We start from the raw sequence: 25612 nt of genomic DNA on the forward strand, positions 1-25612 counted from the left end.
GGGGACCCGTAGAGGTGGAGAGGATGCCCTCTGGCTGGTGCTGGAGCCCCCAGCCCGCAAAAGAACAGAACTCCGTGATTCTTTTTTTTTTTTGGCCACACCCCAAAGCATGTGGAACTTCTCCAACCAGGGATTGAACCTGTGCCCCCTGCACTGGAAGCTTGAAGTCATAACTATTGGACCACCAGGGAAGTTCAGAATTCTTTATTTTGTTTTGGCAAAAGTGACCTGTTGGCCAAATCTATTCCTCATGACTGAGAGAAAGAAAACTGTGCTTATATGCAAACTTTCAGTGGAAAGAATAAACCACTTCTGATCCCGGGGACAAACCTGTGTGTTATTTTTTCCAGCCTGATGCTTCTGCTATGTTTGGAGAAAAATTATTTTTCTTTTCTTTTTTTTTAAAGTTGTTTTTAGGAGCCATATAGACACTGCTCTAGACCAGGCCATCATGGGGCTGAGCAGACTGGTTGGAGGGTAAGCAGCTGACCCCCTTCTGCTAGCTGGGAGCAGAGGAGATTTAGCATCACCCAAGACAGGGTTTGGCAGGGGGTGTATGCGAATTTGAAGGAAGAAACACTGGGAGTGGGGGAATGGTCATCATTTCTGAGCAAAAGGAAAATATTTGAATTCTTCTTTACCCTTTTGTCAGGGAACCAGGCAAAAACAGAGAGTAAAAGGGGAGAAACCAAAAGTGAAATGGTTCATTCATGTCTGATGAAACCTTCCCACCAAATAGAAACTAGCCTACAAAAAAATTAAAAAAGGAAAGAAAGTTAGGACATTTTCACAGTCTGGGGCATCACTAGATACAGAAGCCGCCCAGGACCCAGGTGGCAACTCAGTGAAACTGGGCAAACTAATTTCCACACACTTGAGCCTCGTAAGGGAGAGAGATCCCTTCTTCCAATCCTTTGAGTCCTTGGAGAAAGTCAAGTGGCCATACATAACCAACAGGGGCTGGTTTCATTTATAAATAACCTGGGAACATTTTGTTGTTTTCTGTTTTTTTAGGACTGGGTTTTCCCAGCATACAAGGCTCTAGGGAGACGTGAAAACCATGACGGGTCAGTGTCAGAGCTACTGGGACAAGCTCGGGCACCCTCATTCAGGCCATTAGACAACCACCTCTTTCAGGATCCTCCGCCTCAGGCCCTTTCCTGGAATACCCCAGAAGTCGCATCTCCGGGGTGGACCCCTCAAAGTACTATGAAGGAAGCAAGTCCTTTTGGCTTCTAAGGCTGGCCCCGGAAGTCTGGACGGGTGACAGCCCTGCCTAGGAGTCTCAATATCCTCTTTTGAGGAGAAAGCCAGAGTCTCGTGGTTTCTGTGTTTTACTGTGATTGATGAAAAGAATGCTAATGAAGTCCCAAATAAAAGCAGTTAAGTCAGAAAGCTAAGATTGCAGACAGGGCTGGAATTACTCAGCCGCTCCCTAATGGGGTGAGGTGGGGGGGTGGGGAGGGAAGGCAATCAATTTAATGTGGTTTATTCCCTCAGAAGACACTGAGACCTGATCCTACAAGGGGTGGGTGAGCAAAACTCCCATCTGGCCCCCTCTGGTTCCCACTTGACTCAGCTCCCCTGATATTCTGCTGATTCTCAGATTTGAGTTCCTGCATCTGTCCTTTTAGCCTGCCAGCCTGCTCTCTTCCCTGATAACAGGTGCCTGATAACAGGCATCCAGCCCTCCAGGTTCCCACATTTCCCAGCAGCCAGAAAGCTGGATGGGAAGCCTTCACGCTCCCAGGTGCATTTTAGGTCTATCCAGGAGCGCCTCCCTCACCACCACCCCTGCCACTTTGGTGTCCTGATACCGGTTACATAACAATCACAGTCCCCAGAGCTCTGACATCACCCACTGAAGATTCTCACCAGCCTGGACAGCCAAGGGGACCTATGTGTGGTCCGGGATGATGGTGGGGGAATGAGCCTAACGGAAGAGCCAGGAACTGGTAAGGGGAAGAAGCACAGGTCAGAGTACAGCATGGCAACTGGTGGTGACCCAGAGAGGAAAGCGGAAGTATTTGGGTTTTTTAATTCCCCCTGGGTTCCCACAAGATTTCACTGTTGCCCCACGTTTCCCCTCCACCCTACATAGGGAATTTCTGATTAACTTCCTCAAAACTTGAAGTGCCAGAGGGCCTAACTTCCTCTTCATCCCACTTCCCCACCCTCAGAAGCAGCCTCTTGAGGGAGGCGGTCTCTTCTCCCTCACGTGTTCTATGTCATATGTGTCCTCCACTGCTAGCGTCCAGCTTCCAATTCCTGGCCTGTGGGGAGCTCAGGTCTCTTGCGACGGCTCAGACTTTCTCCACCAGCCTCCTCCCTTCCCATTTTTATTTCCCCAGTCACCACCCCGCCTTGGAGGGTCTACTCTCTCAGCTTTCTCCACTACCTCATCCCTGTCTCTCCCTCTCCCAGAGCAGATAAAAGACGAGGGGATGAGAAGGAGTGTCAGGGAAGCAGGAGCGAGAGAAGGAGGCAAGGAAGGGCAGTGCAGACAGGAGGCGCAAGGCATCCGGGGTTCTCCCCTGCTTCTGGGGATTCTGAGTGGGAGGAGGAGGGCCGCCCATTGAGGGAACTGTGGTGGGGCGCGTATTCAGGGTACTAGGGTGTCCAACTGTGAATCTCGCGGGGGAGGAAGACGTGCAGACCCTGGGACCTCCGCGCGCCGCACTCCAGCCAGTCGCCTTCGCGACCGCAGCACTTCCGCGAGCCGCCCCCCAAGGGGCGGGGCGAAACAGGTGCGGTTGCCACGGCACCCGGGCCAGGGCGGGGAGGCGGGGCGCGCAGCGGAGCAAGCGGAGCTCGCGAGACTTGCAATCGGCCAATGAGAGGCGGGGGAGGGGAGGACGTGGCGCGGAGCGCGCGGGCGGGGCTCCTCCTTCCCTCTCCCAGTTCCCTGCGACCCCGAGTGGCGGCGGCGCGCGCGTTCGAACGCGCGGCCGGGCCTTATAAAGAGCGCACGGCTAGGCGCGCGTTCCACTGTGCAGAAGGGCACTCGGCCGGCCGTGCCGTGCGCCTGCGCAGTGCGGGCCGCTCCCCGCCCCCCTGCCCCACCGCCCCCTCAGCCGGCCGGCCCGGCCCAGCCTCGGCTCCGCGTCCTCGCCCGGCTCTCAGCCGCCCCTTTGCCTTGCAGCAGCCAGCCCGGTGTCCAGCAGCATGTTCAGCTGGGTCAGCAAGGATGCCCGCCGCAAGAAGGAGCCGGAGCTCTTCCAGACGGTGTCCGAGGGGCTGCGGCAGCTGTACGCGCAGAAGCTGCTGCCCCTGGAGGAGCACTACCGCTTCCACGAGTTCCACTCGCCCGCGCTGGAGGACGCCGACTTCGACAACAAGCCCATGGTGCTCCTCGTGGGCCAGTACAGCACGGGCAAGACCACCTTCATCCGGCACCTGATTGAGCAGGACTTCCCGGGGATGCGCATCGGGCCCGAGCCCACCACCGACTCTTTCATCGCGGTCATGCACGGCCCCACCGAGGGCGTGGTGCCCGGCAACGCGCTCGTCGTCGACCCGCGGCGGCCCTTCCGCAAGCTCAACGCCTTCGGCAACGCCTTCCTCAACAGGTAGCCCCCCCTCGACCCGGGATGTGGGGGAGGGGGCCGCCGGGGTCCCGACAGTCCAGTGACCGCTGCCCACGCTGTTCTTTGTCCGAAACCCCCCCCGAGACCCCTCAGCGACCACTCCCCGGAACTGGGTCCCCTGCCACTTTCCAAAGAAAACCCTTACCAAGGGGGTCTGCGAGTAGGTGTCGCCGGCTCCCGCAGCTCTGTCTCCCTCCGCTCCCCTCCCCCGAATTTCCCAGGTTATCGGTTTAACTCCCAATCCTCGACCCTGGCAGATCCCAGACTCCTCACATCCCTCAGGTAGTCTTGGTTTCCACCTCCTTCACTAAGGCTGGGCGCACCTAATTCATTGAGACCAATCTCCCTCACCCCCTCCCTTCAAGGGTCTGTTTCTTAAGTGTCCTGGAAAAATACAGTGAAACTTTTAGCCATTTACTTTGCTAGTGTGGTGTGCCTCCCTGGAGACCGGTGGTTTGTGGAGGAGGGACGGGGGAGATCTGCTGTGGCCTGCTGAGTTTGGGGCGGCCTGCAGAGGCAGCAGACAGAGGGGAGCACCAGCACTTCTTCCAGGGGCAGCTCTGAAGGGCCTGTGCTGCTGTAAAGGTTTCTGGGTTAAGGGTCTGTGTTGCCAGGCCATGGCCCCTGGAGCCCTGGAATCCCCTGTAAACTCCCTAGGATGTTCCCTAACCTACTTGGGCCTCTGTTTCCCAGTTCAATGGGTAAATGAGGGTAACCCTGTAAAGGTCTAACCTTCAGGATCCTATGAATGAAATACATCAGCCTCCTCGCTCAGGAGCGCTACAGCCTGGTTCACTTTTTTCTAAAGGAACTCAAGGTCCTGGCTCAATGGGGATTCCAAAATCCGCCCCCCACACCCCCAGGGGACATACCAAAGGACTTCACAAATTGTCTTCTCTGCCAAACTCCATTAGAGGAGTGACTTTACATGCCTTTCAAAGTCCCTTCTGGGGAGGGGCCTCGGAAGGAATCCCTGACTCTTGCCTTCCAGAAGGTCCCCGCCCTGTGTGATCACATTCCTTTCCAGACACTGTCCAGCCCCACAGGGAAGACCAGCTCGCCCTCGATCCCAGCCAGTGGCCAGGCCAACCTCCGTGTGCAGAGCTGACCTTTTAACCGAGAAGACAGGCTGGCTTCTGTCATTTTTTTGCCTCTTCGGGGCATTTAAACCTGCCTTCCTGTTTCATGGCTTATGGTGTTGGTGAGTCAGGGCCAGAGTAGAGTAAAGCCCTTGGAGTGAGACTCCTGAAGAGGCAGGGTCCTCTTGGCCGGCAGCCCGCCTCGGAGAGATACTGGGGTCTGAGACCTGTGCCTATAGATGGGCAGCTGGCTGTCACCTGGTGGACGCCATACAGTCTTGTGGGAAGTTTCCCTGCCAGGCTGGGAATTCTGAGCAGTCTTAGATTTGGAGAAATTTGGGAGGCTAGAAGAAAGGAGGTGTATTTCCTTCTGCTGGCCTTAGGTATCCACTGTTGATTACGAGAGCAGACCTTTTTTGTAAGGAGAAGTGGATGTATGACCTGTTTTCTGAATTTGGAGACCTAAAATTTCAGAGCTGGAAGGGATCTTAGACATCATCTCGTGCAGGAAACCGCTGCTCAGGGAGCCCAGCCTCTGACGAGTTCACCACAGAGCACGTTAATGTAGCGCCCTTGCAGGGCCGACTGTCTGCCTTTGTGCAGCCAGTTACCTCCTCCTGCTGCTTCTCCTTGGGGAAAAAAAAAAAAAACAAACCAGCGGTCAGGAATGCCATGTCGAAGAGAGGTACCCTGACTATCTCTGCTGGTGCCGCAGGATCTCAGAGCCACGCTTTTATTTCCCTCTGCCACCGCTTCATCGCCAGAGGGTCCCAGAATACTAACGACCTCATCACCGGAAGGGGCCTTATCAGCCGAGGGTGGGGATGTGGGTTTGCGCTGGAGCCGAGGCCTGGGCTGTGTCAGCCCGTGTAGTACACCAGCGCCGCCGGCCAGCCGGGGCACACAAAGGGGGCTCTTCACTGGCTGACACAGCCTCTCCCGCACCCTTAAAGAGACTCATTGAGTCATGGACTTGACTTTCCGGCCTCTTCCCCCTGAGTGGCTGCTCTAAGACTCAAATCAGAGGCAGGGCACAGCCCGGGTACTTGTAACTGGTACTTGTAGCTCGAGATGAAATCAGCACGTCCTTGTTGGTGAGAAAATGGGACGGGACACATCTACACTGCCCGCTCCCTTCCGTGTTTTCGGCCTCACTCCCCGGGCTTCGCAGAGCACCTGATCCGTACAGATGTCAGCTTACCGGCTAGGCTCTTGACAAGGCCGTTGTGCGTGTGTTGCTTCTCGGAGCCAGCCGAAAACCCTCGCGTTTTGGTTTTCACTCCGCTGACTCCTCCCCTGGCGGGAGAGCCAGGTTGTGTGTTTATTTACAGCATATGTGCTCTGTTGCTGGCACGGTGAGGATGAGGCCCAAGCTTTCTTCATCCTGAGGCTCAGCTGCTTCTGCTCGGTTGTGCCTGCAGGCAGCACCTCTTGCCCCCGGCCAGCCGCCCCTGGCCTGTGGGCTGCGGTCCCTTAGGGGGATGGGGCCACAGAGAGAAGCTAATCTCCTCAGATTCCTAGACAATGGGCCCTTTTCTAGAGAAGTACCTTTTCTAGAGAAGTGTTTAGAGGACTTCTCTGTGTCCAGTCAAGAATCTCTGGTATCAGATGGGACAGTCCTTCTGGGCTGTTTTGAGCTCGGTGGGAACTCGGGCACACAGAGCTGAGCCCTTGCCCGTGGCTCTGTGGCTTCATTCTTCCCTGATCTGCTTTGACTTTCAGAGAATTTGGTGTCCGTGCTTCCCTGCCCCACCGTCCACCAGCCTGTGTGGTCCCCTGGCTGTTGCTGGCTGCCCACCGCAGTCCTTTCACCCAAGCAGCTGGGTGGAAGGGAGGGCTGGCCCCAGCAGGTATAGGAAAGGACCATCTCTCTCGGTGTGTGGAAATTTAGCCAGGTGGTTGAAAATCTTAATACGCAATTCCAAGGTCCCGGTTGTCACTCTTTCCCTTCCTTCTGGATTTGAATGGTGCCTGAAGCTTGTGCGTGCAGTTTTCGCTAACACGTCAGCAACTTGGAAGTTGAACTCTCGAACTCTGGGGGGAAGAGCTCAGTGAGGGAAGTGCTGATGTGGGTCAGTTGGAGCCTGCTGGTTGGATTCCCAGTTAAGACAATACGAGCAATCTCCTGGCCATCCTGGAAACTTCTTTCTGGCCACACGGTATGCAGGATCTTAGTTCCCCTACCAGGGATTGAACCTGTGCCTGCAGTGGAAGTGCAGCATCCTCAACACAGCTGTCAGGGAGTTCCCACCCCTGGAAACTTAAGACAGTAGAGAAACCTCCTTTGGGTTCCTTGCTTCTGAAAGGGAAGCCAGAGGCAGGGATGAGGGAGTTCAGAAATCACTGCTGTTTCACCCAGAGCAGCGATAGCCGAATCTTGACTGCACTCTTCCGGGCTCTTGCTCTCGGGCAGGTTCATGTGCGCCCAGCTGCCCAACCCGGTCCTGGACAGCATAAGCATCATCGACACGCCGGGGATCCTGTCTGGAGAGAAGCAGCGCATCAGCAGAGGTGAGCAAGCTCTGACACAGCTCGGGCCGCCCGGTGTCGCCAGACAGCTTCCATCTGACGTCAGGGACACGGCCCAGAGGCTACCCAGGTCTCTCCCAGCCTGAGTGAGAACCCGTTTCCCATCAGCCTTGCTATCTGCATGGCGGCTCCCTCTGCTGAGGTTATAAGCACTGTCAGGGTAAGATGACAGCCAACTGTACGTGGTTTTCAAGCTTCCCAGCCTCTGGGGCCTTCTGGAAAGGAGGGCAGGATCCTGGCTGGCTGTGAGGTCCAGGTACTCCAGTCAGCATTGCTGCTCTGAAGGAGCCTCTGGTTCCCCTGGGGTGCATTCACCTTAGTTTGAAGCGTTGCCTCCCAGAGGTGGATAAATTCCTAGCGAGTCCAGCAGGACTGTGAGAGAACAGTTTGACTTAGAAGAGCGAGCCGAGAGGACAAGCTGGCAGGGATCTGTTAAACATTCTGGGCTGTGGAAACATGTTTAAATTTGCTTCAGTACTGTTCATCAGCAGCCTCCCTGGGTGCCGCGTGTGGTGGTAAGGTGTGCGTGCTGAATATTAGTGCACCAGGCCCATTTTAGTTGTGTAAACTCCTGTTTCAACTTCGCCAAGCTTTTCTAAACATCTGGTTCAGGATGTGCCTGAACTCGGTTATATTTCTGCTGCTGCCTCTTTCTGTAGAAGGGAGGGGAGCCTCGGGGTCTGAGTGCTTTCTGGGAGGAGCATGGGGGCCAGCTCCGAGCAGAGCCTGCAGCTGCAAATGCAAAAGTGAAACAGGATCAGCCTCAGAGGGGGGTGAGGACAAGTGGCCAGATTTGTTTACCATTAACTAGCAGACCTCTCCCGTCCCTCCCCCTTCCCCAGTGGGCCGCCTGGCATTAGTGAGCTTCACAGCAGAAGCCAGCAGCCTGAGATTTGGGAGGCAGTGTGTCTGTGAGGGGGTGGGGGCCCTGTTTTCAGTGCTGAGAAAGCCTGCTGCTCCTTTTTTTTCCTGGCTTGTGGGCCCCTGTCGATATGGGATTGCATCAGAACATGCTGAAACTGCTCTCTTATCTCTCCATCTGGTTTAAACTTCTAGGTTTTCCACCCCTGATGATAGTCACACATCTAGGGGTTCAAGAGAGCAGATTTGGGGGCCTCTTTGAAAGTGGCAAGGGCCAATTTTTTCTTTCTTATTGCTGTTATTGTTCCAACCTGGTTTTAAGAAAATGCCCGATAAACAAGGCTGTTGTCATTTGCCAAAACAAGCCTTGAGTATCTGATTAAGTTACTCTTAAAGAAAGAGACCCACAAAAGGGGATTTCTTCTCCATCTCCTTCCAGGACTGAGCTTCCCTGGGGAAACCTTCTTTGAGGCTCTCTAGAGTTCTGTCTTTAATGGCCTGGAGGAGTAGGCGGGGAGGGGTCTCCTGACTGGGGGCTGTCAGGTCAGATTGGTCAGTTGATGTGAATGCATTTTTGGATAAAGGGTAATAATAGCTTGTAAAAAGGGCTTCCCTAGTGCCTCTACAGTAAAGAATCTGCCTGCAGTACAGATAGCAGCAGGAGACACAGGTTTGATTCCTGGGTCAAGAAGATCCCCTGGAGGAGGGCGTGACAAGCCACTTCAGTATTCTGGCCTGGAGAATCCCATGGACAGAGGAGGCTGGCAGGCTACAGTCCATAGGGTGGCTCAGAGTTGGACATGACTAAAGTGACTTGGCACGCACGCACACATCCTCCCCAAGCGCCACCTCTGCAGGTATTTAAAGAAAAGCATTTAGGGTTCTTGTGGCCCCTGTTGTCTCCTAAAAGGGAACTCGGAAGCAGCAGTTTCCCACCAGTGCTGTGAAGTTCCCCTGCTGGCCAGTTTTTGAAACTTCAGGCAGGGGCCTTAGAGCTCAGCTGACTGAGGAGCTGGGCACGTCTGCCTCTCTCTCGTTCTTTCCCGTATCTATTTACTTGGCTGTGCCGGATCCCCAGTCGCAGTGGCAGGGTCTTCAGTCTTCGCTGGGGCATGCAGTCTCCTTGCGGCATGTGAGCTCTAGTTCCCTGACCAGGGATCAGAGCCAGGCCCCCTGCATTAGGAGCGCAGAGTCTTGGCCACCGGACCACCGAGGAAGTCCCATGGGTGTCTGTCGTGCTGCACAGGGTGCCCTGGCGCTGCCTGCAGGGCTGTTTCCCTCCCTGCTCCCCTTCCCTCCGCTTCCTCACCCCGTCTGTAGAAAGGTGGGCAGTGGTGTCTGGACTTGCTGGCTGCAGGACAGGCACCGAATGGGTCCTCAGTGTGCTCTGCAGTCCGGCGGCCTGTGTGTTCCCGGGGACCAGGCCGCCCCGGCCCACCTGGTGCCCATGCACGTGGCAGATACTTGGAGGAAGACGCTGGCAGGAGACTGCTGTATTTCCCCATCATGGGCAGGAAGGAGGAGGTTGGCTTACAGATAAGTGCATCACTTTGACTGAAGGCGGGCTGTTCTCTTGTGAGGGATCCAGCTGATTTTATCCACTGTTTCTTTCCCTCCGTAACTCTAGTGGTCTTAAAGTATTCTACTAAAAGTTTTGGGCTTCCCATGTAACACTAGTGGTAAAGAACCCACCTGCCAATGCAAGAGACTTAAGAGACATGGGTTCGATCCTTGGGTCAGGATGAGCCCCTGGAGGAGGGTGTGGCAGCCGACTCCAGTATTCTTGCTTGCATACTCCCATGGACAGAGGAGGCTGCGGGGCTGTATTCCATGGGGTCGCACGAAGTTGGACACAACTGAAGTGACTTAGCGCACACTAAAAGTTACCAAGTTGGGATTTACTGCGGGCTACGTTTGGGGTCAGCGTTTTATCAGTGGAGAAAGGCCATTGGACTGGACCTCTTAGATGTGCTGGGTGTGGCCTCCGGGGTGGTGTCCTCCAGGTGGACACGAAAGCGGTTGGCTTCCCCTGGGAGACCCCATTCCTCTGTCACCGCAAAGGTCCGTGTCCCCCGGCAGAGGGAGTCAGGGAAGGGCAGTGTGTTCCAGGCTCCCTGGTGGCCACCCCTTGCTCCCGGTGCCGACAGGGTGGAAAGCAGGTGTTTCCCTCTCAGAAAGATCGGGTCCACAGCACACATGGGTCCCAGGCAGGCGGCAGGCGTTTCTGTGGTCTGCTGACCTTATTCCCTGGAAGTCGAGCAGCCTTCTGGAGGCTACAGTTGGCGTCACTTATTGCATTTACCTCCAGTTCCCACCCTGTTGGCCTGGCCGCTCCTGACTTTTCCCCTTTCTGAACGGTGCCTAGTGTGTGCAGGAAATACTGGGTGGGGAGATAAGAGGTGGGGCCCGAGCAGGCCCAAAGTGGTCAGGACCCAGCCCAGGCCCTGCAGGAGATGCCTGAGAAGTCCTGCAGGGAAGAGTAGGGGCCTCTGGGGGTCTTGGGCTGCCCCCTCACCCCCTTGTGCTAATCTCCTGAGTGCCTCAAGATAAAGTGCTCTCGTGTCAGCGGACAAAGGTGACCTGCGGGGCCAGCATTCATTCTTGGGTGCTGCCTGTGTGACTGATACAAGGCGTTCCAGAGGGCACATGGGGCCCGTGGGGCTGGTGCCTGGGGCTCCCAGGCTGCTGGCTGCCCGCACAGTCAGGCAGGGCCTGGGCAGGAGTGGGTCTTCCCATGCTGGTCCTCCGTGGGCAGCGGAGGGCGGCACTGGGTGGAAGCAGGGGCCGGGGCAGGGCGCCCCCGCCACTGTCATGGCAAGGCTGGGAGCTGAGCCATAACTTTGGTGCCTTGGTGGCCCCCGCCCCCCTCCGTGGGAGTCGAGTCAGCAGGGACCAGTTTCGAGTTGCATTAGGGGATGGAGCTCGGCCGGCCAGTGTCTGCTTTCTGCTTGACCTCTGCCCTAGGAAGCAGCACTGCTCGCCGGCTGCCGCAGCTGCCTGTTAGGAAGTCGCCGCTCTTCAGATGAGGAAGCGGAGGCTTAGCAGCATTAAGCAGCCTAAGAGGACACGCGCCAGCACGTGCTGGCGCTGGGATTCGAACCCAGCAGAGGCTTCAGTGTGCGGGAGGCCGGCACTCTGGGCTGAGGAGTTCTGAGAGCATGGCTCTGACGAGCCCTGGGCCCTGCTGTGCCGGCCTCAGCTCCCGGAATGCGCAGGGTCCACGTGTTTCTCTCCCCACTTGAGACCAGATTCCGAGTCCAGAAATGGGCCTCAGCCTCAGGGCTTTGAACAGCAGTGCTGAGATTTTTTTTTTTCTGCTCTTTTTTCCGCTCCCTATTCTCTGCCTCCAGTAGAAATCCGCCCCCGCCCCCAGCCGTCCATGGACAGGACCTGAGAGCCCTGGCTAAGGCTGGGTTCTCAGTTGCTCCCTGCTAACTGTCCCTGGATCCCAGGCTCTAGCTAAGCTCAGGAGCCATCCCTGGAGCCCCCTGACCACAGGTGGCCTTTCCTGCTGCCCTCTCCTGAGAGGCCCTGGCCCCGAAAGCTCACCAGGTTTTCTGTAGCCTGTAGAACGGCTCCGTGAGCCTCGAAGCCTCATGAGAGGCCGAGTACTGCATCCCTGCTGGGGCCCTGGGGGCGGGGGGGGGGAGTTGCTGCGCCCCCAGGAGCCGTGTCGATAGAACAGGGAACGTAGCACCAGCCTCCCGGTTCTCATCAATGGTCACAGGAATCTGCACGTGTTAAGCTTCTGCCCTAGTGCCCACTGCCCAGTTCAGTGTTCCACAAATGTCAGCTGAATAAAAATACACTGAAAAACCCAGGGATTCCCAGACTGATGAGAAAGGCCTTTCTCTGAAGAACATCCCGAGGAGGCTGGAGGAGGGGAAGCACTGACTCAGCAGGGATTTCCCTTCAGACTCCAGGACCTCCTCTGGGGGCCTGGCTTCAGCACAGCTACCTCCTCAGGGCCTTCCTCTCACTCCCCCACCACCCCCGCCCCCCGCCCCTGTCCAGCTTTTGGCCTCTCTGCCCGCGGGGGAGTGGGACCAGCCCATTCTGGAGCCCCACCTGTTCCCAGACAGCTGCCTGCAAATGCTCAGTTTATATTTGGGGTACGAGGCATTCTTCACACATTAGAAGTCGTTGCCCACACAGCCATCGGAATTTGAGCTTCTTGGGCCCAAAATACAAATCCTGTGAGTAAGAGATTGCAAACATTTACGGAGCGCTTAGGGCGGGTCAGGCACTCACTCACAGTCACAGTGAGACTTGCCACCTTCACGTTGCAGATGAAGAAATGGAAGCTCAGAGAGTAGAAGGTCCAGGCCTGACTCCAGAGTCCATCCACCCTTTCCCACCCACCCCCCTGCCCCTGCCCCTGTTCTTTGTTGCTTATTTCTAGGCCAGATTTATTGAGGTCTGTTACATATGATAAAAATTCAGCCAAGGCAGCAGTTGTATAGCCACTGCCGCCATGACCGAGACACAGAGTTTCCATCGCCCCCAGAAAGTTCCCCGCACGCCTTTGTAGACCCTCATCTACATCCCTCGTCAGGCAACCACTGATCTTTGCCCCAAGGTTGTGCCTTTCCAGAAAGTCATAGACGGAGTCGTACAGAGCGAAGCTTTTAGCGTCTGTATTCTTGCACTCTGCGTGTGCTTCTGAGGCTCATCCGTCTCTGAGAGCCTGCAGTTTGTTGCTTTCTGTAGCTGTTGCATCCTGGGGTGTGGAAGTACCGAGCTTGTCCTCCATCCTCCTGTTGAAGGGCATCTGGGTTTCTGGTTTGGAGCAGTTTTGAATAAAGCTGCTGTAAACGTTCGTGCAGAGTGCTAATTTTAATTTCTCAGTTCTCAAGGCATGTGGGGTCTTAGTACCCTGACCAGGGATCAAGCCGCTGCCCCGCCGTGGGAGTGCCGAGTCTTAACCCCTGGACCAGGGAGTCCCGGTTTCTCAGTCTCTTTGGGTAAAGGCCTAGCCTGGGGAGGCCCCATTCTCCCAACCTCTGTGCCCTTCCCTCAGGATCTGTAGCCCCAGGAATGCTGAACAAGTCCTCACGGTGTGTACTCTTTGCTCTTTAATCTCGTGTCCTCCTGCACCCCTTCCTCCTGGCCCCAGCGCGGGTTAGGCATGTGTGATGGGAGCTGTGGCAAGAAACGCTGAGGCCCACGCAGCTTGAATGGCAGGAAACAAAAGTTGACTGGAGACAAACCCTCTATTGTTTGTGTTCTAGAAACTTCTGGAATATCTGAAGCAGCTTTCCCCCCAGCTACTGGAACTACCTGTGTTTGGAGGGTGCTGGGCTGGGACGAGGCTGAATCCCAACTCTTCCCTCTTCACCTCTGTGCCAGAGGGTGGGGAGCGAGACTCTTGACTGGAAGGCAGACCCCGTCAGGAGGGAGCCAGCGCCACAGGGGCAGAACCCCTGGGCAGCTGGGACCTGCAGGAGGCTCGCCGGGGACTGGGCCAAGGCCAGAGCGGCAGGCTGGGGCCTCCTGTCTATATGACCCATGTAAGGTATGCATGCAGGTGGCAGTCACTCAGTCGGGTCTGACTCTTTGCAACCTGACGGTCTGTCCATGGAATTCTCCAGGCAAGAATACTGGAGTGGGTTGCCATTCCCTTCTCCAGGGGATCTTCCTGACCCAGGGATCAGACCCTGATCTCCTGCACTGCAGGCACATTCTTTACTGTCTGAGCTACAGGAAGTCTGAAATATGCATAGCACACGCTTTACCATTTCAACCATATTTTAAATGCACAGGTCAGTAGCTTTAAGTATATTCCCATTGTTGTACAAACACCACCACCATCTATCTCCTCCATAACTTTCTTCCTCTTCCCAAGGGGAAACTCTGTCCTCATTAAAGTACAGCTCCCCTCCCCATCTCCAGCCCCTGGCCCCCACCATTCCACTGTCTGTCTGTGAGTTTGACTCGAGGCACTTCATACCGGTGGAATCGTCCCCGTGACCGGCTTGTTTCATCATTTCTTAATGTCTTCAAGGTCCCGGAACTTCCTGAGCCAAGCTTGTCTCTTATCAGCGCTGGCTTTTACTCACACTGCAGGCTCAGCCCTTTCTTTCCAGCTCAACCCCCGACTGTGTGGTCTATGTCCTTTGTGGGTGTTGGCTCCCCCATGACCGTCCCTCCTGAGATGCACAAGCCTGCGGCACGGTGTCCACACTGGTGTGTGGAGTGTGATTTCCTCCTCACTGGGCGCACGTGCCTTCCTGCTTTTGCTTGGGTTGCTGTGTGTTAGGCCCGATCCTGCTGCCAAGGCTGACCTCTAGGATGTCCCAGAGCCTGGAGGCTCAGTGCCTGGGGCAGTGTTGGGGATGGAGGGCTCCACTCCGGACGTGTCCCTGGTCCCAGGACTTGTCACCTCCCACTGAGCCACTTGGGACAGAGCGCAGACTCAGTCGCTGCTTTCAGCATCCCCGATGTGGGTCGGTCCAGCCCTCGGTGCCCGTGGAGACAAACAGGCTGAGGTGTTGGGGGCTCCTGCTGTGGCCACAACCACGTGGTAGGACGCGGTCCTCCACCTGTGATGACGTCTCTCGAGTCTGAGCATTGAGACCCTGTGCGTGACCTATGAGCGTGCTTGGCCAGCCACCAGGTCTCTCTCACCAAAAGTGTGAGCACTTTCCATATAAACAGGAAATTTCATTCACCTGCAAAAAAATGGGCTTCTTTGCTCTGTTGGCTCCAACTTGAGATGTCGGCGAGTAGCTGGGTTTGCAGGCAGAGCCGCGCTCGCTCTGGGTGGGGCTGGTGGACCTGGTGCCTCATTCAGAGGCGGTTGCTCCTCCTCCTCTCATCTTCCTCCTGCTTTCTCCTCCTCCTCCTCCTCTCCCCCCATCAGCTCCCCCGACCCCCCACCACTGGGGGGCTGGAAGAGTGAGGCCAAGCTGGGTGGAGTCCGGGGGTGACCTCAGCTCCCCACATGCAGTCCTGAGTCCCAGGCCAAAGCTAACTGGGCCTCGAGCCCAGCCCAACAGGGAGCCCCTTTCCCAGCAGCTTGGTTTTGGCATCGCCGCCTCCCCAGCTGTGGGACTCGGGTCGTTTGGACTTGCGGTGGTCTGAGGACGAACAGTGTGCCGAGGCGAGAAGGGGGGCCTCCATTTTTGCCGAGAGGGAGCAGCCCTTCAGTCCTGAGTCATCGCCTTCTCAGCACTGGCCTGCTGTTCCCAGAGCCGGCCATAAAAGGCGGTGGCCTCGAGGCTGGGGCCGGCCTGCTCCCCATTCCTCCGGGGCCCTGGGGACCTTGTACTTTAGAGCCCGCAGCCTGGCGGTGGCGGGCGGGGGAGCGACCCGGCCCTTGCCCCCTGCCTTCCTACACCGTTTGAGTGCAGGGAGTCTGGTAGCCTGGCCGTTCCTTCATCTGCACGGCCCCTGGAAGCCTGATGTCTCCACTGCCCAGGCTTGGGCTTTGCTGCCCTCGACTCCACCTCACTCCCACCCTGTTCAAAAACTGGAGGGGGCGGGCGGGTGGAGCCTCCCATCAGAGCATCCTGGTTCCCCACCCTGTCCTGTGGCGGGAACGGGTTGCCCTGGCCAGGCTGTGAGCAAAGTTGCCGGAAGCTGTGCATTTGGGGTTTCCCTGAAGTTTCGATGTCTTCCCACAAGGATCAGCGCCGGCCTCTGGCCTGCGAGCCAGGCTGATGGTTTGTCACCCTTGGTTCCTGATCAGTGATGCACCCCAGTGACTCAGAAGCTCGTTCCGGGGGGCCTCTCCCCGGCCTGAGCCTGCCCGACCCGCATTCGGTGCCGGGGCCTGTGCTAGGAGCCCGTGTGGTCTGAGCTTAGGAGAAGGAATTGTAATTTGACTGTTACAGATGAAAAGAAGTATAACTCAGAAGTTAAGAACTTCGGGTCACAGAGTCCGTGGCCTGAGCCAGGAGTGGACTCCAGGGCTTCCTTACTAAGGGCCTGCGTTGTCTCTGCGTGTCCAGATCCATAGGCCTGCGTGGCTGCTGCTTTGGGCGGGCAGACAGCCCTGGAGCCCGTTTGAACTGGGGGCCGGGCAGCCGGAATGTGTGTCTAACCAGGCACAGCTTCACCGCTGGCACGCCCCACACGGCCCGGTTTATCTTAAAGCATCCCCCGCCCCTGGGGAGTGTTCTGGCTGGAGGGGAGGCGGCCCACGAGACTGGACTCACGTTCAGCCTGGGAGGCTTGGCAGGAGGGCTCAGCCCACGCCTTACAAGAAAGCAGGGAGGATGCCCTCTCTGTGGCACCCTGAGTCACTCTGGGCTTTTTGTTGACACTTGGTCCTTCCCTTTGCTCTCCCCCTCTGCCTGCTCCTCTTCTGCTTCCTGCTGTCTAGAGAAGGCCTGTTTAAATCTCAGCCTGGTCAGGGTTGGGGAGTGGGTGCAGCTCTGCAGTGGAGAGGGGGCTGGTTTTTGGCCTGTTTCTGGGCAGTATCCCAGGCCCTTCTGTACAGGGGTGCTTTCTCCGGCACCTTCTCAGGGACGTGGCTGTACTCTGGGAAGGACATAGTGGTTCCTAGGAGGGCCGGCCGGCATTTGGGGTAGCCTCTGGCCAGCAGGCAAGGAACCAAGGGGGCATGCCCGGAGTCACGCAGAGAGTGGCGGCTCAAACGCTGGGACCCAGGCTTCCCAAAGACTCTGGAGCCCTTGTTTCCATGGTCTTCCTACCACTCCTTAGTATGCCTAAAAGATAAGCAGAATTTTTACTTCTTCTGGGAACGGTACAGGTCGAAGCATTTTGAGGTGGCGTAATTGTCAAAATGTGTTACAATTAAACCACTATTGGAGAGACTCACAGATCCATTGGCTTCGATGAGGCATCTGATAGTTTGTGTGAAATAAGTTTGTGTGAAATACGATAGCGCTGTATTCCAGCTCCTGTCCTCACACCTGCATTCCAGGCCTCGGGGAGGGGGACGAGGAAAAAGGGCTGGTGCACCTTCTCGTGGCTTGTTCATTTCTGCAGTAGAGAGGCTGGGAAATTCCATCTGAAGCTGGGGGACCGGGAATTGAGCTGAAACCAGACGGTTCTGTCAGCAGTGCAGCCGCAGACCAACAGCCTTAATTGTTGGTGGGAAACAGCACAGAATAGAGTTGGGAACTGGGGCTCAGTCCAGCCGATTCATTTTAGAGGGGGAAGTGGTTTGCAGCACTTCATAGGTTTATAGAGCAAAGGTCAGCAAATATTTTCTCTTAGGGTCAGAGTGTTCAAAATTATTGGCTTTCCAGGCCTTGCGGTCTCTGCCACAGCCAAACTGCTATCGTAGCACAGAAACAGCCAGAGACAGTACAGGCGAGTAGGCTGTTCCAATAAAACTTCATGAAACAGGTGGAGGGCCACATCTGGCCCCTGCAGCACACGGAGCCCGGCACGGAGCCCTGGGCCAGCGGCAGCCGCGGGTCTTCCTGCTCTTGACTGGCTGCCGTGCGGCGCGCCCGGCTGGGAGCACCCAGGTCTGTTCTCACCACCCCGTGTTGCTTGGTCTCCTCCTGGCTTTGCCATAGTTGTACCCACTTTAGGACTTGGACTTCATGAGTTTCTTCCATTGTTCGGGCTTTATTTTTTTCTATTCCATTTTTTTTTCCTATTCCATTATTATGGGCTTCCCTTGTGACTCAGCTGGTAAAGAATCCACCTGCAGTGTGGGAGACCTGGGTTTGATCCTTGGGTTGGGAAGATCCCCTGGAGAAGGGAAAAGCTGCCCACTCCAGTGTTCTGGCCTGGAGAATTCCATGGACTGTATAGCCCATGGGGACATGACTGAGTGACTTTCACTTTCCATTATTTGTTTGTAAAGCACCTCTTAGTGCCAGAAGCTACATGGGGGGGGGCTTACGGTGGTGGGTACAGAAGTAGGGGGTGCCTGACTGACCCACTTCCCTCAGGGTGCTGTGCTGTCCACAGGAGTCCCTTCTGGAAACTTAGGGTGAGAAGTGCCAGGCCAAGTCAGAGATGGGAGCCATCAGACCCTCAGGGTCCCTGACCCACCCTTTCTTTTCCGGCAGGGTATGACTTCGCGGCTGTCCTCGAGTGGTTCGCCGAGCGGGTGGACCGTATCATCTTGCTCTTCGACGCCCACAAGCTGGACATCTCTGACGAGTTCTCGGAGGTCATCAAGGCCCTCAAGAACCACGAGGACAAGATCCGCGTGGTGCTGAACAAGGCCGACCAGATTGAGACGCAGCAGCTGATGCGGGTCTACGGGGCCCTCATGTGGTCCCTGGGGAAGATCATCAACACCCCCGAGGTGGTCCGGGTGTACATCGGCTCCTTCTGGTCCCACCCGCTCCTCATCCCCGACAACCGCAAGCTCTTTGAGGCCGAGGAGCAGGACCTCTTCAAAGACATCCAGTCTCTGCCCCGAAACGCCGCCCTCAGGAAGCTCAACGACCTAATCAAGCGGGCGCGGCTGGCCAAGGTAGACCCGGGGGGTTGGCGGGGGGGAGGCCGTGGGCCAGGGCGCTCTGGGGCGGCCGCTCGGGCCCCTGGGACTGGATGCCCCAGACCCAGCCCTGCACTCACTGGCCGCACTGTGCCATGTCTCGTCTGAATCTGTCCTCTTGTGCACCCATGGGTGCAATCTCTTCCTCACTGAGATTCTTTTTAACACAAACATCAAAACAAGGAGATGCCACTCTACTGAGGGGCGGCCTGGGGAGCCGCTCGAGGCCTCATTGGCTGACCCCCCAGGCCTGCCAAGCACTGAGTGCCTGCAGCACGTGCTGGGTGCCGGGGAGGCAGTGGGAACTGCCCGGTTCCCAGCCTCCAGCATTTGTCCACCGCACAGGGGAGAGCAGAGGACGAAAAGAGAGCACAGTTTATTTGTATCGTCTTGGTTGCTATGGAAGCAGGTGGCTGGGGAGCTGTCCTGAGGAGGGTGGACCAGACTCGGGGGGACCTTGGCGGGAAGCGATGCTTCAGCTGGAACAGGAGGTAGTTCATGGAGAATTGGGGTGTAGGCCTGCAGGCCCAGGGAGGCCACTGGGTGGCCTCCACCCCAGAGGCCTTGCAAACCATCCCTGCCCTCCACGGAAGCTCAGGGCCTGCTGGCATCTGCGCACAGCATCTGAATTGCTTGAGTTTGGAGCCTCAGTGCCTCGCTGAGCACTGCACAAGCCTCCGGGGTCTGGGAAGGGAGGGTTAATGCTGCCAGTGGACCCTTCAGACCTCGAGGAGCAAAGCATGTTCCCTGTGTGTCTGTGCTCACACACTCAGTCGTGTCCAGCTCTTAGCAACCCCATGGACTGTTGCCCCCTATGCTCCTCTGTCCGTGGAATTTCCTAGGCAAGAAGACTGGAGTAGGTTGCCGTTTCCTTCTCCAGGGGATCTTCCCACCCCAGGGATGGAACCATGTCTCTTGAGTCTCCTGCTTTGGCAGGCAGACTCTTTACCACGGGATCAATGGCATGTCCCTTTAGGACATATGATTTTTAAAAATGCACGTTGTGAGCATCTCCAGGAGCAGGCCCTGTCCTGGGAGAGCTGGGCAGACCCCCAGGCAGTGCTCCTGCCCCTGTGGAGCCGATTGCCTGTGTGTAGCCCAGAGGCTTTGGGGCTCTGTTGTGGGCCAAACACAGTGACTCAGGGCACCCACTGTCTTGAGGCCTGAATTCAGGTAGCTCTGAGTACTCCCTGTCCCAAATAATGGGCAGTGACCCATCATCGTTCACCCCTTGGTGTGTCTCCACCCTGGTTACCCAGAGTGCCCCAGGACCAGTAGACTGGAGCTTGCTAGAAGCATAGGTTTCTAGGCCCCACCTCTGCCCTACTGAACTGGAATCTGCATTTGGACACGGTCTCCTGTGACCTACTGTATGCTCAGTAAAGAGGGAGAACCCTGCCCTGGAGGACTCGGGGCTGGGCTAGGAGAACCCCGTCCTGCAGGACTCGGGGCTGCTCAGTTCTCTAGCTCTCTCACTTCTGGAACCTTCCTGATGGTAAGCTGGTTCTGAGAAAGGAACCCATTAGAACATCCACATAAGTGGCTCCTGGCCTCAAGGGACAAGTGGTGTCCTGAGCTGAAGAAGAGAGCGGTGAATGGAGGGGGTTGCTGGCCTCCTGTTTCTGGTCCAACTTCTGCTTGATTGCAGGAAAGGACCACGCCACCCCCCACCGCCCCCCCCAACCCCGCCCCAGCCTGCCATCCAGCCCCACTCCTGGCAGGGTTCTTGCTCAGCCTCAGGACAGAACAAGGGGCAGGCTTTGGGCCCCTGCCCATTCATCTGCAGAGATGGTGTGTAATGGCGTGGCCCTCGGGCACGTTGAGTCACCCTGCCTGGAAAGCCCCAGCCTCTCCAGTCTCGTCCTGCACCTGCTGTTGTGAGACCGTTTCCTTTCCCTGGACTGAGTCGCTCAGTCTCTGCCAGCCTGTAACGAGCAAAGCTGTGACTGTGACCAACCTGCTGCCCTCAGGCAGTTCTCAGCCAGGTTTCAACCCTGCAGGGAAGACAGGGTCAGGCTGGTGGAGGGGTTTTTCGGGGTGGAGTTGGCAGGTCTGGGAGAAGAGGGCGTGAGGCTGGCTCGTTGCAGCCCTCCTAGCTGGACACTGCTTGGCAAGGCCATGGGATTGGAGGGCTGTGCTCTCCACAGGCTGCCGGCATTCCCGCCCGCTGTGGAGAAGGGAAGGGTGTACCACCCTAATTGGCAGGATGTGTTAGATATACCTAACTAAGGTACTGAGTTTAGAATAAAGCCTGAAACATCTGGGAATATCCTTGTGGGAGTTTTCTGATCCTTGGTCATCCCCAAGGCAATCCTGATGATCATGCCGGGCATAACTTGATCAGGCCACGCCCTGAGAAGGTGTCCAGGAAGCACCTCACTCCGCCCCTTCCCTGTCTTCACAGGTCCACGCGTACATCATCAGCTCCCTCAAGAAGGAGATGCCCAATGTCTTCGGGAAGGAGAGCAAGAAGAAAGAGCTGGTGAACAACCTGGGCGAGATCTACCAGAAGATTGAGCGGGAGCATCAGATCTCCCCTGGTGACTTCCCCAACCTCCGCAAGATGCAGGTACAGCCGCCCCCTCTGCCCTGGGAGCAGGCTGGTGGGGATCGGAATGCGGACGGCTCGAGGCACAGGGGCAGTGATTCTGGAGGGAACCCCGGCTCCACGGGGTGGGGCCTCCCAAAGTGGAAGCAGCACCCCACCCAGTCGGAAGCTGACCCGGGGAGAGGTGGACCCGGGCCGTGACACCTTGCAGGGGAATGTGGTGACTCACCCAGAGGGGTAGGGAGAGGGCGGGGCTGTGCCAGGCACCCCAGCCTCCTCCCAGTTAATTCTTGCCTCAGTCCTGCTAGGAGGGAACTGCTTTTACCTCCAAGACTGAAGTGGTTGGGGCCGTGAGGTGGAGCCAGCTCTTTTTCCTTGGGAACTTTCCTTGGTGCTTTGCTGCACGTGCAGCACCAGAGCCCAGGAGGGCTGACCCAGGCCTGTCTGCCCTCCCCTGCCCCGACAGGAGCTCCTGCAGACCCAGGACTTCAGCAAATTCCAGGCCCTGAAGCCCAAGCTGCTGGACACAGTGGACGACATGCTAGCCAACGACATCGCCCGGCTAATGGTGATGGTGCGCCAGGAGGAGTCCCTGATGCCCGCCCAGGTCGTGAAGGGCGGTGCCTTCGACGGCACCATGAATGGGCCCTTCGGGCACGGCTATGGCGAGGGGGCCGGTGAGGGCATCGACGATGTCGAGTGGGTGGTGGGCAAGGACAAACCCACCTACGACGAGATCTTCTACACGCTGTCGCCCGTCAACGGCAAGATCACGGGCGCCAACGCCAAGAAGGAGATGGTAAAGTCCAAGCTCCCCAACACGGTGCTGGGGAAGATCTGGAAGCTGGCCGACGTGGACCGGGACGGGCTGCTGGACGACGAGGAGTTCGCCCTGGCCAACCACCTCATCAAAGTCAAGCTGGAGGGCCACGAGCTGCCCGCTGACCTGCCGCCACACCTGGTCCCGCCCTCCAAGCGGAGGCACGAGTGACGCCCTGCCGCCGGACTCCAGCACCCAGTGCCCAGCAAGGCGGAGACTGGGGGGGCCCGCAGTTCCCAGACCATAAAGGCTGAGCGCTGCTTCCTCAGCTCGCAAAGGAAAAACACCATCTTTCTCTTAAGGCTGCTCCTGGGGAGGCAGGGGTGACACTCACATGTGAATGATGGAATTTTGTGCATAAGAACTATGGATATTTTTAATATATAACATTAGAGGCAGCGTTCTTTCTTGCCTCCTCCTCTGTCTGGCAGCCCCATGCATGCAGGGCCTCTGTCCTCCCGTCCTCACCTCCCGAGGCGGGGAGTCGGCCTGGCTTGCCCCTCCTGCAGCTGCGGCCTCTGCAGACAGGGATGCAGGGTCGCCGTTCTTTCAGGCTGAGTCGCTCCTCAGGCCAGTGGCCCCCTCCCCGCCCAGCCCGGCCTCCGCTGCCGCTCACGGATTCCGGTGGTTCTGTGCCTCCCCGCTTCCCTTCCCGAGGTGCCCTGGCCGCAGGCCCTGCCCTTGCTCCTGCATCCCCCTGACATGGCATCACAGAAGCCAGGCTGGGCTGCCCTTTTTGTGGGGAGTCCAGGGGCTCAGGGGGCATGGGGTGGAGAATGTCTTCCAGAGAAATACGTAAGCTAGCTTTTCTTCTATAAAGTAACCCCTTTCGTATTTGACTGAATTTTCCAGTAACTTCCCAGCCACTTGTTCAGAAGCTGTGAGTTTTGTCTCCTTCCCCACACCCCACTCAGGAGCCGTGGGGGGTGGGGAGCATGTGGAGCATACCCCACTGGAGACCCCAGGGGCGGCGTTCCCTGCTTCACCCTCTCACTTCCCTGGAACATTCTGGCACACCTCCCTGCCCCACTTTGGTGGGCGGCGGGTCCTCAGGAACCTAGTGGGGCTCGGTGCTCCAGCCTGGGTCTGATCTGGCGTCCAGACAGAGACCAGGGACAGTCCAGCCCCTACCCTCTCCCACCTGCCTTCCTCCTGAGGGGGGCTCCACTTGGACGCCCTGAGAATGGCGCCCCCTAGGCTGAGTAGCCAGAAACCCGAGCCCACCGCGGCCAGTGGACATTCCTGCGGGCCAGCAGATGGCCTCCAGGGTTGTGATCGCAGGGCCCCTGAGGCGAGGGCAGCCGGCTTCCCACCGGCACACCCTCGGGGGTCTCAGGGACTCCTTCACTCCGACCTCTGACCCGGCCCACCCTCCCAGTGCTGCTCTCTAGGCCCCCACTGGGTCCGCGTCCCCAGGAACTGGCCTCGTTACTTGTAGCAGGCCTTGGCCCCCACCCCACACAGTATCAGGAGGATGGAGGCGGATGCCTCGTCGGGAATTCACTGTTGAAGTTTCAGTGGCTTAACCACGCTTGCCCGTGGAGAGAAAGCAATTGAAGACACGACTTTTTTTCTTGCATTAAAAAATGTTAAATTGTGCTGAAGCTGGCTTCTGGCTCTGAGATGTCTCTTCCCAGGGCCTGCCCCCACAGTGCCTGCCGGGATGCTGGCAGAACAGCCAGGGGGTGGGGGCCAACATACCAGCAGAGACAGACTGGCAAGCCCAGCAGGGTTAGGCCTGCAAATGGGGCCAACAATCCCCTTGTGCTCAGTGGGGACTGAGCAGGAATCGTTTATTTGAGGGAAGGATGGGGTGAAGAGGTTGGGAGAGCCTCTGATGACTGGAGACTAGGCTTCCTCCACCCCCAGGGGTTGGGGGAGCAGGTGCCCACACCCCCGCCCTGACCATGATCTTCACCACATCACCTCCAACCTGGGCTCCGCCCTAGCCATGGACAGACAGGTAGGCGCCCACGGGCACCTGGAGGGGGCAAGTAGACACGGAACACTGGGCTCTGTGCTGGCCCCAGGGTGATTTAGAGACAGGGAAGGTAGTACTTTGAGGGCAGACCTAGCAGATAACACCAGCAACACAACTACAAAGGGGGGAGCCAGCCGGCGTCACAGATGGGGGACTGTACCCGCAGAGGGGAGGGTGACAAATTGGAGCCGACGCTGAGGAAGTGCAGATTTGAGGTGCAATTGAGGTGGAATCCGCTCCAGGCACATTTGTGGCAAGAGGCAGGATGTGAGCAGGTGCCTGTGGGTTTTGAGGGCCAGGCTAAGTGCTCTACTCAGAAGGTTGACCCTGAACCTCCTGACCTGGAAGGTCAACATGCTCTGCATTTGACAGCCAAGAACCTGAGACTCAGGGGAGGTTGAAGAGCAAGTGTGGCTGGTCTGCCCAGCTCCAAGAGCATGCACACCACCGAGTTTCCGATAGAAAATAACTCTTTAAGAGGAAAAGCAACGCTGACAGGTCGCTGCATCCCCCAAAGCCTGCAGCGGTGGACGCAGGCTTGAGAAACCCAGCTTGAAGATTAAACATCACTCAGGCCTGGGATCCTGAAAGCTTTGGGGCAGCCCCTTGGTTTCTAGTCACGTGAGAGGCGGAGATGCTCATCCAAGCTACCAGAGCACAAAAATCAGGACTGACAGGTTCTCTTGTTCCTTGAGTGTGGGATGTGCTGTCCAGCCTGCTCCACCCCTTCACCTCCGGCCTCCTGGGGGCTTCCAACCTTGTGTGTCTCAGCATGGGAGTGCCTATCTGAGGCTCGACCAGGGGCCGAGGGCAGCCCCCAAATTCACGCCTTGGTTTGGGTTTTACTGGTTGTGAGGGAGTCCTCTCCCGGCCATGATGGGGTTCAGGAAGGCCAACGGGTGTGGACTCTGCCTCCTCCTTGGCTCCCTCCTGGGTAAAAGGCTACCTCTTCAGAGGCTGGACTGGGGTCAGGTTGGGGTTACAGCTGCCTCCTAGCACTCCTGGAGTCAGAAACTTTGGGGGCAGACTGCCCACATGATACCTCAGATCCCAGGGTGCCGGAGAGGAAGGGAGTCCATCCATTGCCTCCTCGGGGCCCCACACAGCAGCTCTGTTTTATACCTGGAGGTTCCATGTGAGAGCAATCAACAGTTTTTCTGCTCTTTAATAAAAAGATTGACCATGATTAACCATGAATCCCACCCAGTGCCCGCCTCTTACCTCACAGGGACTGGTCTGAGGATGTGCCCAAGGCTACCCTTGAGACTGTGAGAGGATTAGGCAGCCCACCCATCCATCCAGCACCTTAGGGCACACAGAAAGTGAAGTCGCTCAGTCCGACTCTTTGGGACTCCATGAACTGTAGCCTACCAGGCTCCTCCATCCATGGGATTTTCCAGGCAATAGTACTGGAGTGGGGTGCCATTCCCTTCTCCAGGGGATCTTCCCAACCCAGGGATTGAACCTGGGTCTCCTGCGTTGCAGACAGACGCTTTACCCTCTGAGCCATCAGGGAAGTCCTTTGAACAGGCAGGAGTTCAGATCCCAGCTCTGCCACTTGCTGGGGCTCATCTGTCCTCTCCCAAGTCTGTTTCTTCAGGCGCTGAAGGCAGACAGTGATCCCTGCTTCCCAGAGGCAGGGCCCATGGATATCTAACTTGAGTGGCTGCCTTTGCTGAGCACCTCGGGGAGGCTGATGAGGGTGGGAGTGAGGGTGCAAGGAGCCCAACACCCCACCCAATTCCCAGAACAAAGCAGGCAGGACCCACCCTTCC

The 25612-nt window shown here is 57.2% G+C and overlaps 1 protein-coding gene across 2 annotated transcripts; it reads left to right on the forward strand.

The window, feature by feature from the left end:
• Positions 1-1945: 1945 nt before the first annotated feature.
• On the forward strand, positions 1946-23404 carry EHD1 (EH domain containing 1). Of its 2 annotated transcripts, XM_068976436.1 has the most exons (6): positions 1946-1955; positions 3143-3569; positions 7080-7177; positions 18052-18464; positions 20893-21057; positions 21503-23404. In XM_068976436.1, the coding sequence occupies exons 2-6, from the start codon at positions 3166-3168 to the stop codon at positions 22025-22027; spliced, it is 1605 nt and encodes a 534-aa protein (XP_068832537.1). In that variant the 5' UTR covers positions 1946-1955; positions 3143-3165; the 3' UTR covers positions 22028-23404. The 2 variants fall into 2 exon arrangements, with proteins under 2 accessions (XP_068832537.1, XP_068832536.1); XM_068976435.1 differs by lacking the exon at positions 1946-1955 and having other exon boundaries at positions 3096-3569.
• The last annotated feature ends 2208 nt before the right edge of the window (positions 23405-25612 follow it).

Source organism: Capricornis sumatraensis, chromosome 8 (genome assembly GCF_032405125.1).
Source record: "Capricornis sumatraensis isolate serow.1 chromosome 8, serow.2, whole genome shotgun sequence".
NCBI classification, from domain to species: Eukaryota; Metazoa; Chordata; class Mammalia; order Artiodactyla; family Bovidae; genus Capricornis; species Capricornis sumatraensis.